General features: G+C 35.9%; 1 protein-coding gene across 3 annotated transcripts in view; it reads right to left on the reverse strand.

The window, feature by feature from the left end:
- CEP112 (centrosomal protein 112) overlaps positions 1-15,860 on the reverse strand; it is a 175,157-nt gene that overhangs the window by 157,706 nt on the left and 1,591 nt on the right. For 2 of the 3 annotated variants that reach the window (XR_012652625.1, XM_075044243.1), the window contains exons 3-7: positions 15,003-15,193; positions 14,085-14,251; positions 7,326-7,422; positions 5,252-5,293; positions 4,798-4,872 (exon numbers count right to left, since the gene is read on the reverse strand). Coding sequence is in view for 2 of the 3 variants with exons in the window: in XM_075044243.1 (XP_074900344.1) it covers positions 4,798-4,872; positions 5,252-5,293; positions 7,326-7,422; positions 14,085-14,251; positions 15,003-15,193 (572 nt within the window). In the remaining variant the exon portion in view is untranslated. The remainder of the gene's footprint in view (positions 1-4,797; positions 4,873-5,251; positions 5,294-7,325; positions 7,423-14,084; positions 14,252-15,002; positions 15,194-15,860) is intronic. The other variant, XM_075044244.1, reaches the window with a different exon arrangement.

The following is a 15,860-nucleotide window of genomic DNA, read 5'->3' on the forward strand; positions in this document are numbered from 1 at the left end:
ACAAAGAAAGTTCAAAGTAACAACATGACCAAAGATTACTTGCATTTGTCTAGACTCCTAGCTCTGAAACTTCTCCCTTCAAATGGCAATACAAAAGGATTTCTTCTTTCCTACATTGCAAATGCAACTTCAAGGCATGAGGACTTAAATAAAGGATAGTCCCTACATCAGTTTAGATAAGAGTCAATAAGGGCTAAGAAAACCATATTTTTATAATGTATTTAAAATTAGCTTATATTAGTATTCCATGCATGAAAGGCAAATTTATCACAATCAAAACTCAACTTTTTTTTTTTTTTAAACATTTACCTATGCATGACTAGAATCTAAAGAACTTGAACAATAAAATGTTTGATAGGGATAATCAGGAATGCTGCAAGGCAAATGGAAAAATTCTTTTATTACTCATGAGAAGCAAAAATATTAGCAAAGTAATGCAACAGTCTTACTTCTCATGTAGAAAATGTTTTTACTACTACTAACAAATATCTGAAGCTTCCATATTACAGTCTGTTAAGTTTGACCTCTCTGCTTAGTAGAGAAATCATAAGATTATTTCCCCAAAATTGTCACTATATTTTTAATAATGATAAAAAATCTCAGCCACTGATGTAAGCATATCATAAAAAGTGAAAACACATTCAGTATGTGACCTTAAAAATACATGACCTTTGAAGGAGAGGAAATTTAGAATGTATCAAAGAAGTAGAAGCCCAAAAGATAAGGGTACAAATAAATTAACAGTTTATAACTGGTCATTGTGATCCAGACAAGCCTATACTGGAACAGTGAAGCCTTAGCAACTGGAAGATGCTAAGCTTTTCTCACCTTTATGTAGAGCACCTATATAGATATTTGCAGATTCTGGAATAAACCCACATTCTCCATATATACTTACTTGAAATAAGAATAGCTTCCTAAAATTTCAAAGACTCTTACCGAGAAAAATCCTTGTATACCAACTTGTCCAAAATTCCCAGGATCAGCTCTGTGCCCATCATTGCAAGAAAAATGTACAGAAGCACACATTCTTTACTAGACTAACAATCTTGATTCACCATTTATTCCTTGATACACAAGTAAAACTAAAAAAAAAAAAAAACCCAAGGAAATTTTGAAAAGCTTTTTAAAAACAACTGTTCTTTATATTAGGCAGTTCAAAGTAAAAGTCATTCTGTATTTCCTTTCCTAACTTTCCTCCGCTACTGAAGTATTCTTTTGGGGCAAGGGTCTTCTGTGTGTGAGGTGGGATCACTTATAAATTAAGTTTCTCAAACAGTCTGCAAATGTGGCTAGCAATTAAAAGATAGCTAGATGCTCCTATGGCAATATAAATGCTTACAAACAATAGCAGTCATATCTTACACTCAAACCTTACAGATTCTGAAGTGCTGCCATTGTTTAGTAAACATTTTTTTCCCCATTTTTAATAATTACTATTCTTTAAGTACGAAATCTGCTTAAAACTTCCTGACCCTTCAAGAACCCATTGGAGGTAGTAATCCATAGCAGGAAAATAATGTTCAATAGCAAACACTTGTAAAACTCTCTTTTACAGCCTCAAGTCCCCTTTGTCGGGTAAATCCCAACAAGTCTTACCAGGCAATCAAAGTCTCTCACTAGCGACTTGTTTAATTACCATCTCTGGAGAAGAGACTTGAAAAACTGATTTATGTGTCACGGTAGCCAATTTGTTATCCAAGAGAGCTCCTATATCAGTGGAGGATCATCACAGTTTAATAACCATCCATTATCAACACAACATGATTGCAAACTGGAATTTCAATTAGAAAAAGAAATAAAAACCAAATAAAATTAGGGATAAGTAAGCAGGTAGATCAACACCGATATAAAAATGCTGGATATAAAGAGATTCTTTGTCAGCATCAATTGGAACAATTTGTAAAATGGCCATGAGCAAGCTTCCCCTTAAATCAGCTTTAAAAGCTCAAGGTATTACAACTATCTGCTCATAAAATCCAGGTATTTATACAGCCCAAATATCCAAAATCTGCAAGTGACTGCTTGCACGTTTGTTTCAGACACTTGCACAGCACTTTCGCAAATTGGAGTTGACTGCTACTGAAAAGCTTTCTGAAGATCCTCTCTCCCCACTTTACAAAACTACAGTTCCTGAAAAATGTATTCATCTAAGTCTGGAAGTCCTAGAAATTGATCTTGTATTACTCTATAAAAGATAAGGAGCTCCAGGGAGCAGTAACATGCACCCAGACTAACATTTTCACTAATCTCCACGTTCAGTTTGGAGAAAGCAGTCAGGCAGCTCTCAGATTGTCTCAACATCAAGACTTCTTTCTCTCTCAGAAGTAAAGCAAGCAAGCAATTTGCATTTAGAATGCTAACAGGCACCAAAACAGCAAGAGAAACACCAAAAAGCACACAAAAAAGTTAACGTTCTGTCTTATCATTTATGTTTTTACTGAAGAGAACTTAGCCATCAATGCAAAACATTGAGTGTAATAGGCAAGATTTTTTAATGCTGTCATATCCCTCTGGACTGACAATAGTGTAGGAAGATTAAGGATTATTTGGTAACTGATTAAAATGACAACATGAAAATACATCACTTTATTTTTAAAAAAACAAAGCAGAAGTATTTCATTAGAAACTAGCTCTCACACCCCTCCTATCAGCTGCCCTCTCTCCCAAACACAACAGTGAGCTCTCGACCTGTGAGAATAAGCAGAAAATAGAAAAGAAAAAAGAGAAAAAACCTCTTTCATAAAATAAAAGTTATCTTAATAAAATTAAATAATTATGAGGATATTAATCCTAATCAAATGGGTTAAAGATTTGGTGGTACAGGGGAAAGGGTTAAAAAAGACAAAACAACACAACACAAAAATATACAATGGCATATAGCTACAGAGAGAAGGAACTTCACTATGACCTTAGAATCATCATTGACTAATACCACAGAAAATACAACCAAGGGAATAAAGTCTTATTGTAACAGTAGCTTTAAATTAAAATATAACTTAAATTCATTTAAGATATCTAGGTCCAAAATACTTGTTTAACTGCTCAGGGACAACACATAGATCAAGCCCCACATATTAAATTTGTACATGCAAACATCAAAGTTTACACAGATTTGCATCAATCTTAGCTAACAATTTTTTCATCTCCCCTTATAAAAATATATTTACTGCTTCACTGTATTTACCTCTTGCGTGACACCAGCCCAAAAATATAGAGAATGTGTTCAAATCCCAAGAAAAGCTTGAAAATAGATTTGATTTTACAGAAGTGTTTACAAAAGTGGTTTAGTCTGTCCTGGTTTCAGCTGGGATAGAGTTAATTTTCTTTCTGGTAGCTGGTATAGTGTTATGTTTTGGATTTAGTATGAGAAGAATGTTGATAACACACTGATATTTTCAGTTGTTGCTAAGTAGTATTTAGACTAAGGCAAGGATTTTTCAGCTTCTCATGCCCAGTCAGCAATAAGCCTGGAGGGGCACCAGGAGTTGGGAGGAGACACAGCCAGGACAGCTGACCCAAACTGGCCAAAGGGATATTCCATACCATGTGACATCGTGCCCAGTATATAAACTGGGAGGAGTTGGCCTCCAGGGAGGCACATCGTTGCTCAGGGACTAACTGGGCATCAGTCGGCAAGTGGTGAGCACTGCATTGCATATCACTTGTTTTGTATATTCCAATTCTTTTATTATTATTATTGTCATATTATTATCATTATTATTTTCTTCCTTTCTGTCCTGTTAAACTGTCTATCTCAACCCACGAGTTTTTGGTTTTTTTCTGATTCTCTCTCCCATCCCACTGGGTGGGGAGGGAGGGAGTGAGCGAGCGGCTGCACAGTGCTTAGTTGCTGGCTGGGGTTAAACCATGACAGAGTCTAAAAAAAATTTTTAATACAGATTAAAGTCCTCCTAGCTGTAAATATGGAAAGCTTTGGGGAGGTATCTTCTACATTTTTTCTGAAATCCAATAAATACTAGTTCTGAAGTTATCGAGCTGTCCAAGAAAGTACTCCTCCTCATTCCATCCCCACAGTAGGTTCTCTTTCAGAAACTTTAATTTTGATATATCGGTCAGGACAAATCTCAGCATTGTAGCAAAAGTACCATATTCACAGACATATTCTAAAGCCAAGGCCACACACAAACATAGGCCAAAAGTACTGCAGAAGCTTCCACAAAGGTAGATTCTTTCCTCAGCAAAGCAAATTTGCAAAGACACACTATTCCTTCCATAAGTAAGAGCCACAGAGCTGGTGTAAAGATTCTAATTACTAGAAGGGAAGGAAAGAAGTTAACACACTAAAAAGCCTCCTGAACACTTCCAAAAGGAGGCAAACTGGCAAAAAAAAGTTGAGTTGTATTAATGGCTTGCAAACTCTGTATTCCTTAAAAAAAAAAAAAAAAAAAAAAAAAGAAAAATACAGAAAGCCAAACTCTTTTTCATTTATACAAGCATAAATTCAAAATAATGTTACCAATTTACCAAGAAACAGTCTGAATTTCTACCAGAGTAAGACAGTTGGTTTTGAGCAGCAGGTGTTATTATTTTGTTTGATTTATCAGTAACTATATTAAATATAATAAAATTATTATTACTTAAAAATAAGGCATTTTTAATGTTTTCTTAAGATGACATGTATTCATAATTAACCTTTCTAAGCTTTAGCAATTCATTTCTAAAACACTCATTCCTACATGAAGTTTTGTTGACTAAACTCAGATATGCAGACTACATTACTAAGGAGTTTTCATTTCAAGTCAATAAATAAGTAATGTACTCTGTTTATTTTACCCCAAGATTCCAACTATTGAGACGTGCTTCAAGGTCACTGTCATCCAAAGAAATGGTTTTTTTATGACGATGGTCCTGGAACATAAAAAAAGTCAAACAAAATATCAGAAGAACTAGCAGATACACAGTCTAAAAAAAAATAAAAAACCAAAACAAAAAAACACCACCAAAAACTTCTCATTGACTTGGCCATACCTACACTGCACTTCCTAACAGTGTTGTGATACCTCTGACAGCTTTAATCTATATAGTTCAGTTACCAGTAGGATACTGTGCTAAGAAAGGAATTCAGAGGATAAATTAGCCTGCCTCCTCACTTTAATGTTGTTCTTTATTTTACTTATTTCCAAAGCAACAGCCTCTTTTACAAAGGGTGAGTTTACTAAACAAAAATCAAAATACTCTGTTCTTCAGGCAACATACTTATTCAAGAAATGATCCATCGCCACAGTACCTTTTTGGGGCTAATCCAGAATTCAGAGATCACCCGATCAGCCTCCAAAAAAAAAAAAAAGAAATTAAAGGAAACCACAGCAAGACAGGGGTAGTTACAGTGGGCAAAACTGCAAAAGCAGAGGACAGAGTTGCTGCTGCCCAGCTCAAGGCTATGGGTCCTCTGCAGAAACAATTTCCAACATTCAGTAAGACTGTAGTAGTTATTGTTGCTCAAGGCTATGTCTTTCAGAAGTTTTTCCTGTAGAATAACAGTAACTACTGATTGTATTTAATGTAACAAACAGGGGAGCTGGTACAGAAAATTTTCCTTAACTGAGACATAACACTATTTAGAAAAATAGAACATTGAAGCATGAATTACTTTGTCTCATGAAGTTTTGTTAGCAAGAGCTTTGTGTATTGGCATGCAAGTACCTCTATTTTAAATCTGTTCATTCATTATGAACATACAGTGAATGGAGCTTTGACTTCAGCTAATCAACACTTGGTTGAGGCAGATCTTAACACTTCTTAAAAGACTCCCTGTTCCTCTACCTGAGCCTGAATTATGCCAGAACATCTGTGCGTCACTGACAACAGAACAAGATAGTATTTGTTCCAGCCAGCCAAACGTTCATCAAACCGTTTGGCAAAGCAAGAGAGGATTATTTCATTTACAAGCCCTTTTAAAGCTGTAATCACAGTAGAATCCAGTATACGGAGCTGAAGAACTATGAAGCACAGTGATTTGTCTAACATTGCCCTGGAAGACTGTGGCAGAGCCAGGAACAAAAAAAGTAAACAAAACAAAACAACAAAAACAAACAAACAAAACCTTTAAAGCCCCAAATACAGGTTTCAACTGAAGGGAATTCTTTTCTTTACAATAACTGTTCCATAAGAAATATTTCTTGAAGTAAAACAAACGGGAAACCAGTAAGGAGAAATTTAGTAAATCCAGCATCTGTTTTTATTTTTTATTTTTAATTATGGCATTTCTTTTTAAAATTACATTTGCATATATACAATCAACACACACATAAGTACATCCATACCAACCAGAGTCTAGAGCAGAGACATTCAATTTTTGCCCATAGACCTTTTGTAGCCTGCCATGATAAAGCATCCCCTTGCTAGTCCTCTATTCCAAATGCATAGCAGAACACAAGTTTCCTCAGAAAGATAGACCTCAGAAGCAAGCTTCCAGTTTATCCCACTTGCACTTCATGTCCTCGTAAGCTCTTGATTGTGCCCAGTAAGAAGGGTAAGAACAGTCTACATGAATTGCTCAGGTGTCAACAGCCCACTTCCAGCTGCAGTCTCTCTAAAGTGTTCCTCTGATACAATCAAAATTAACTGTGGGCAGACCTACAACGTACATACAGCAAATTCAGTGTTTCATGGAGGAACAAGAGCTATTATAGATGCACTGGCTATGGTGAAGGAACCACAAGAGACAGACCTCTCCAGCAATAAAGACTGGACACTACAAGGCTACAGAACACATTCACAAAGGAAAACAACACACTTGTTGATAACACATATTTGTCAGGAGTAATTGTCAGTTTAAATGCTTGCAATTATACATACAATATCATTAAATATTTTGGACTAAAAGGGGTTTACATGAAGTCTGTTTAGTGTCCTTCCATCAGCCATAATGCTAGTTGTGGAAAGTTTGATAAAACAAACTCCAAAATTCACTCTTTCAGAGGTCAACCATCATTAAACAGAGCCAAATACATCTATGGAGCTTTCTTTAATCTACTATTGCAAAATACAAGATGATGTCAATACAGTCAGTTTGCCAAGCCTAGGGAAAACAGTGCAGCAGACATTAAACACACTACACTAAACAGAGGTCAACCATTCGGATGAATTGAGAGCATCCTACAAGAAATTCTTTTCCCCTGCACTTGCAGAGGGCAGATTTTGATGAGCTTTAGTCCTTCCTATTACTCCTTCCCAAATGTCTGCACTTGTACACAGGGAGCATGACTCATGCAATTAGAAACAACAGCTTTATGGGGATATACAAAAACAATTCATTGAAACTAGAGCAAATTTTATGACAAAAAGGAGAAGCATCTTACAGACAGTGGTGTGGCTAGGTTATCTTCATCTGTCCGGTGAGGAGGACTCATAGAATGTGATCTTAATACTGGCTTCTCATTGTACTTGAATCTTTCCCTGTTATTAACAAAAAGATTAAGCAGAAAGAAAAGAATTCATTTTCAACAACTTGTGGCACACACAGGATGTTAATCTTAAAATAAAATCTTTTAAAATATGCAAGAGAAAATAACTGTCAAGTTGTAAAGATCAAAAATGGTAGAATAAGGAAAAGAAAAAATTCTTATTAAAGGCATGTTAAAGGCAAACAAAAGCCTTCAGCATTCCATTAAAAAACAACACCCAAAAAACCCCACACCAACAAAAACACCAGAAATATCATGTACATCACAGTTTATTAAAAGGTGTTCTTTGCATTCCTGTTACCACATGACCCAACATCTCCCAACAGATTTTTAGAATAAATCCAAGGCTGATCTAGGAGAACATTTTTGAAACAAAACTGCTCGGCATATGAGACATCATAGGATAAAGTCCAGCAACTCAAAGAATAAGGAATTAAAGTGATGGTTGGCCACAGCATAGGGGAGAAGACTTTTAAGACCAAAAAAATAGGAGATTAAATAAAGGTATATCTTCATATAACATACAAACCTGAAGACAAGGGCAAGAACTGCACATACAGCTCAACAGAAAAGCAATGACTTGAAAGGCCAGGGTGGAGAATATCATGTCAAAGAAACAAGTCATAAAGATTGTATTAGTTGCATTTCATTTCAGCTCTATTTTAGGGACTAAAGTGGTATATATGGCGGGATGGTAAAGAAAGGGCCACAAGACAGGATACAAGTACAGCATGAACAAGTACTCCGTCCAGTAGAAAACGAAGAGTGGACAGGGATTTTCTGGAAAATTTTTGTCATAAACAAAGAACAAAAGGAAATTAAGAATAGCATATAGGTGAAGATAACCTTCACTGATGCACCTGGTCAACTGACCTTTCTCAACTATAAAACAGTGAAAGAAAAGAACAGCCTGGAACAAAATAAAATAAAAATTCTAAGATTTTATTAGATAGGTTGATATAGCAAAAGATCCAAAACAGTAGCAAAACACCCTTCAGCATATACTCCAATGTCAAATCGACATGTTTTAAAGCAATCAAAAACTCCTGTTAGCCCATTTACCTTCCTATGACTAGCTATAATGTATTAAAACCAACTCAGACCATTAAAATACCTTTCATTCCTTCCATCCAGCAGCAAATTAGACAGTAAGTTATGCCAAAAAGACACAGAGACAAATTAAGTGTTTATGAACAGAAAGACAACTGTTGCATGTACAATGTAAACTAGTCACTTCTAGGAAGACAAACACAGACAAACTTTTCACAAAGCACACCGCCCCAGCTTTCATCAAAACAGCAGGGAACAGTGAAATATAACAACTGGGAGTATACCTTTCCTTCCAGCACCAATAAATACCAACAACATATATGGATGCAAAATAACAATTATAAAGCAGTAAATAGTTTAGATAAGCAAAGTCTTAGAGGTAAAAAAAAAGATCAAAAGAACTATAATAATACAATGACTGTCTCTAGCATTCCAAATCATGCATTTCTTACCAAGATTTCTTTTGACACAAAGTTATCTTTCATTAAAAGGAGACAAATCTTTGCCTGTCAGTAAATCTGCACTTTTATCAGACGACTTTTCTGAACAATACTCGGGTTACCGAACAATTCAATAAAGTTCCAATTGTTTAAAATGAAAGAAAACAGAATTCATGCCCCTATGATTAACAGATTAAGGAATATCAATAAATATTCAAACCAACTCAAGTTACCTGTAGTATTCTTAAATCAACAAAATAGGGAAAAGAAGCCTAGATATATGCTTAGTTCTATATTTGCTATTTTGAAGAGGAACTGAAAAGGAAGTCCCTTTACTTGATTCTGTAAACAGCATTTGAAAAGACTGTTAAGGATGGACCTCAGTTTTGCTCATATCAAGCATATACTACCCGTTCACTCCCTCTTCCAGCCTTCTGCTAATATGATTCAGGCTTCAGAAATCCCAAGATTATTTCTTTTTCCTCCCATGACAGGTGAGTGGAGAATGGTCAGAGTCTTGACACCAGCCCTGTGACCTCCTGCTTCAGCCAAAACAGTGAATTAGCATGGGAGAAGGAAGTAATTTGCTGGTAATAAAGGAGATTAGTAAATAATTTCCTACTATGAACAAAGTAAGGGAAACTCACAGGTTCCTCCTGGTACAGCACAGCTACACACTAACCTTTAACAATGTTTTTCAGGCATAATCTATAAACATACAGTAGAATTTTCCTATGAGGTCAGAAAGACCAGGTTTCTGTTCAAACCAAACTACACATTCCTAAAACCAATTCTCTCATGTTTCAAAATAAAGATACACCTTTCTAGCACCAGCTGGCTTGGTCTTATTCATTTACACTCTAGTTTGCAAGTAAGGTTTGTCTATCTACTTTTTATTTAGCCAGATAAAAAACTTCTTACAGAAAAGCCAAAATCTTCATACATAGAAGTATGTATTGCAAGATAAAAACAACTATGTAAAACACTTCTCCATTTGTTTGCTTCTTTTAAAGGAGGGAATCTTGAGATAAATAAACATCAGAAAATTACTCAAACATTTCTCACTATCTATTTTGCCCTGAGAAAATGTTGTAGTCTGTCTGTAAGAACTGAGTCGCAGTTGGAATGCAAAATTTTTATCCAACTACATATATTGCATGCCTATGGAGACAGTTTTCCTAACACACATGCTGAGCAGCAAGACAAGTCTAATGTAACAAGATCGCCACCTGCTGGCTCTCTCTACAAACTGCAGATTCCAGATATATTGACATCTTTACCTGCACTGATAGCTCATTCAGAACTGTAAAATCAAAGACAGGCAGGATCTATACGTTGAGTATAGCCAACATCTTAATATAGACACATGTAAATAAGTATTAAATAAGCTATTTCTAGAAAACATAACAGCTGAAACATTTACCTTCAATATTTCTTCCTGCATAATTCACACATTTAACATTAGTTTCTCATCACTGTGAAGATTAATTTATGTAATCTACAGAGCTACCAAAATTTCTCACTGCCAACACCAGTTCAGATTTCCTTAGACACAGCTCCATTCTTGGTACGAGTACCCATTAGCAGAGCCACGCCCATACACTCCAGTTTCACTTCAAGATTTCTTTAAACCAGTAACTTATTCCATCAGGTTTACTTGCTTCTGCTGGCATGAAATAGTATGCAATATGGGTCTCCAGAGAACTCACCAGAGCCTTAGGAACCATCTGTTGATCACCAGTGTAGGTATTGCTGCAATCCCACAGGACAAAAAAGAAAAAGTAAATGAAATAAAGCTTCACTACCCCACCCAGGACTTTGGGAACTTTTCCATACCAAGCTGAATCTTAGGTTCAGATACTGAATGGGAAAAGGGGTCAGATTTCCAATATTCTACTATAATCCAGGTAGCAAAGAGAGAAAAAATATGGCAAAGAATACAAGGGACAGAGTAGGCAGAATGGTGTCTCAGCCTTCCTCAAAGAGGGACAAGCACCAGTTGGATGCAGAGGGAGGAGTACGCTGCCTCATCCCACTCAAGTAACACCCCAGCTGAGAGAACAAGTAAGGAATTCAGAGGAATTGGGTATATTTTTATGCCGCAAATACGCCCTTGCAGAGATACCAATATGCTAGACTGGGTCTAATAGGGGAAAGTTGTGCTGATACTGCTTTATTGCTTCTAATACCCAGAGTGATACTTTATTATGATAGTCCTACTCCCAGCAACCAAGACAAATCTGATCAGATCTATGCCGGCTATCTTGACATGGCTCAATGCTATCTAACACAGATTTAGCTGAGGTCTCAAAAAGCATTTCCAAAGCATAATACATTCCTTATTTTCAAAGGTCAAACCTAATATTTTTTTAATTGAGGGTATTTGGACAGCTCTTCTCAACAGTTCTTTGTATCACCAAGTATAAGGCAGTAATATAGTAACACAGCTGGCAATTTCTCCACTCTCCACCTTTGTTTCTTACTCTGTAAGTCTGCTATCAAAACCACAGGCTCATATCAGACAAAGCATTTGAGCGTAAGTAACCAGAAGACCCCTAAGTATTAACACTGTAGGACTCAGAAAAAGGAGATGCCTCAGTCCTAAGAGCAACTTTTTAAATGACTGTTAGAATTACACATAGTTAATGGATACATAAGAGGAAAAGTTTCGCAATACTCAGTATCAACGTGATGTAACTTGCAAGAGTGCCTATCTGTCATCTATCCAAATCACAGCTGAAAAATTAGAAAACACAAGACTGCACTATGATATATAGCATAAACATCAGTGTGCCTAAAAAATAAAAAGAACAGCTGACAACCACTTATGAAAAAAATAAGTGAACGCAAAAAAAGCATTAAACTTCTGAAACAAAACCTGTGAGCATATTTATAATGCAATGAAACCAAACCATATGTTTCATATAGAAGTAGAGCAAACACTTACTTCCTCTTGTACAGAGCCTACTAAGTTTTGAATAATATTCACGCTCTACCTCTAAGAGTGATTTTTTTCACCAAGGATTTCAGAGAGTTTAAACATTAACTAAACTTCAAAATGAGCAAACAAGTGGCAATTCCATCCATGATTGAAATGCAGCAGCATAAAAAAAAAGGTACATCGATCTTGATAATCAGTGCAAAATCGCACTGCATAAAAAAACTAGAAAGTAAATACTTAAGAACAGAATGTAGATTGAACTAAAATTTACCTAGGATTCCCACAAAATAGGACAGGAAAAAAGCCTATGATTCTCAACAGCATCTGACAAGCCTGGCACACCTTCAATACTGCAGGGACATTTTTCTAAGCCAACAGGAAAAGAAGCCTTAATAACCTGATACATTTCATCCCTTTACCTGCTCTGTAAACAGCTCTATACCCAACTGATTAGAACTAAGAATGCAGCTTAAGCTTACTGGCTCCTGCAAACGTACAGAAAGAGACTGTCCAATGGATTGTCATAACAAGGTGCAGCTACAGATACTCAGGATTCTGCTGTACAGCTGCAAATGAGCAATACTTAAAAGTTTGCGTTATCCTAATGACAAACATCCAGGATCTAGGCATAGGGGGTGCTAGTCACCAACAAAGCACATGTATTTGTAGTTGACAGCATGATATAAATCAAAACATTTTAAATCAGAGCGATTGTTCAGACAAGGACGGAGTCATTGCAAACAATCCTCCCCGCACAGGAGAACAAAACAACATGGCAGAGTATCCCACAGGCAGCAGGTCTGATTTTTAGCCTCGTAAGTTTTAACAAGTATACCTGGTCTACTCTGACCTTCTGTAATCCAAGATTCATGAGGCTTACAGGAAATATAAAGAAATGTTGCTATTTTGTAAAGACGCCACGATGAAACACAAGCCAAGCAGGTAAGTGTGTAATAAGAACTAACATGCTCGCAAAAAGATGGATCAAATCCCTCTGTCTTTGTACGCATCTAACTTTTCTTCCTTTGTCACATAACAGCAACATTTGCTTATCTGCAGGGAGCCACTATTCTGTTTCCTCTAAAAAAAAATATCTGTGAGCAACAGTGATAGAACATCCTTTAAATCTACCAGCTGTATGCTTATTTATATTTCTATTCTCTATAGAAAAAAAGCCATCAAAAACTATTTGATGATATAAAAGCTCCTTTCAGCATTATGACCTTAGACTACAACTCTTCTTTTTATATGTTTACTCTCCACACGTTTTTTGTCATTTGCTTACTGTATGTTCCTTTTATTTTGAACTGTATAGAAACTGTATAGATTAGTCCACCTCAGCTTCATTAGTTAATACCACTTCCCAGTTTCCATACATCAGCATGCAGAAAACAGGACTGCACAGGAACTCCATGGGGACAGCAACTGTTCTGATCTATTTTAAGAAAAATCTGGCCTGAGAGTCTTCTGCATCTATATAGTCTTTTACCACATCACTTCTTCCTTACTGCCTGTCCACATTTGTCTGTGCTTCCCTCTCCCAGTTAAGTAATTTTGTATGAATTCTGCCTCTTGTGACCACTGTGCTTTGCCACCATAATATCTGAGGTCTGAAAAACACAACCAGAATACCAGCTTTTAGATATTTACAATGTCAAAACAATCGCTATTATCTACTCTTGAAGTCTACAGAGTATGTTACCAAGTCTACAGAAAGTATTAACATGACGAGAGATAATGGTGCAAAAAAGTGGACCATGACCATTTCTACATTAGCAAACAGGCTCTTTGTGCAAGTCACGAGCACCCCATGGTAACCACCAGTCCAAATCACCTCCAAAACTCTCTTCAGTTGCTGCTGAATTTCTGAAACTATCAGTTTGGCCTATTGATTTTCCATGCTAAGTGTCTGTAACTGAAAGGGCAAGGAGAACGAGAGGAAGGGAAAGAGGATAGAGCTATAGGACATGGAAGAAGACTTACAGAAGCCAGAGAAGACGACATGATGGAGGAATGTAATAACAGAGAAGTATAAAAGTTATCATTAGGTTAGAAGCCATTACCAGAGTTTCTGTTTATTAAGTACAAACGCTGTACTCAAGATGAGACCACAAGGGAGTGCAACAAATTCATACATACAAATTGAAATATACAGAGCTTATGAAATCAAACAACTATTAAATATGAATCAAATACTGAATAAAGCAAATACAGAAATCTTACCCATATGTAAGTGGTGTTGCTAAAGAGGATTCCTCTCTAGAAGATATCTTCCATGATTCCTCCTGCTTAGATTCACTGCTTCCTAGTTCTCCCATTACCCAGTCAGGTAAGCAGTCTGGGCTACTACTCCGAACTCTTGTTGAATTTGGTTCATCAAAATAAATTGACTGTAATTGAAATAAATGCAAAATCAACACTAGAATATATTTACACAAATATCTCCTTTACACTATTAATGTTGTTTCTTGCACGAATATCTGCAGTATAAAATTCTTTTTCCAATGAAGTCAGTGAGGTGTGCAAACATTACCTTTCCAACCCATGGAAATTAGTACAATAGGCAATGGTGTAAACGTTTTCCAGTACTTTGCTTCTTTCAGTATGGGTAATTTTAGCATCAATTAGGACTGTTATCCCACTAAAGCTGATGCCAATGATGGACACAATATATTCAGGTCTTCAGAAAAAAAACTGCAAGCTTAACGATATCCATATGAAATACTGTTATCTTTTCTTTCATAGAAAGATAGACTACTAAAGTCACCTCATTTAAGCACATTTTTCCTTTCACAAGAACTATCTGCTGATTAAGACAAAACATAGCCTCAAGAGTCTTTTATTACATCTTTTCAAAGAATTAGACAAAAATGATCTTTCTGTTCCTTCAGAACAACTATTTTATAAGCCTTCTTAGAACCCGAATTTTGAAGAAGAAACAGGTCTTATAAAAGGTTTTTCACATTGAAAGATTCTTCCAACACCAGTTACAAGATATGCAACATAAATGCCTGTATTTACCACATGCAATTCCACTCAGTTCTTTCAGAATTGTTTTTCTCATTTATGCCAAACCAAAGACTTAAAAGTATTTTCAGAATATATTTAAGCAAGTTTGTCTTATAAAGAAGTTACACCCACCATGTATGAAGGTAAAGTTTTCAGTATGCCTGGTTCTGGTTTATGGGTAAAAGGACCTTCCAGCACACCTCGCTTTAGCATGTGGAGCAAAAGTTTTGCGTATAGGTTCCGATTCTTCCTTCCCGCTATTCCTGTGCCTGCTCCTGAGGGCTCGCATAGCTTTTTAATCCACAGTGCACATCTTTGTCGTTCTAAAAGTACAGATATACATAATCACTATACATTTTCAGAGCAAATCAAACACACAGAAAAAACAGAAGCTGTTACTGGTCACCAATTTTGTAGATGCTTCCCTTCTATCCAAAAGTTTAAAGCAAAACAAACCAAAAAAACCCAAGCGACTGAACCAAAAGAAAAAATGGTTAAATACCTAGATTAAAAATAAGTCTTTAACAATAGTTCAAATTTACATCACCCAGAAATATTGTCTATAAATTCATGTTTACTGGAAGTTTACATGACTTCTGGAAATAGCATGTTCGGAATCAATCTCTAATAAGTACAGAACACATAAGTCACCAGGAATTCTGAACTCACTGCAAGAGCCACCATTAACCATAACATACAGCTTGCCTGAGTGTTAATATTTTAAACACACAATAAATCTTCATTCATTTTAAAAATCTCTATTTACACAAGCTTTGCTACCAGGTGATGAAATTATTCATCTGATTAAACATTTACAAAGCAAGGTCTTAATTTGTAGGGTTCGTGCCTTTAACAATAACCAGTTTGTTCTAATAACTAGATTTATAAAACATCATTTATTACACATTCCTAAATCAAGTTTTTAAAACCTAATCTCTAAAAAATTTTTGCAATTTAGTAAGTGCAATCTCAAAACCAACACCTTTTAGA

The sequence above is a fragment of the Buteo buteo genome, chromosome 13 (assembly GCF_964188355.1).
Source record: "Buteo buteo chromosome 13, bButBut1.hap1.1, whole genome shotgun sequence".
Lineage (NCBI taxonomy): Eukaryota > Metazoa > Chordata > Aves > Accipitriformes > Accipitridae > Buteo > Buteo buteo.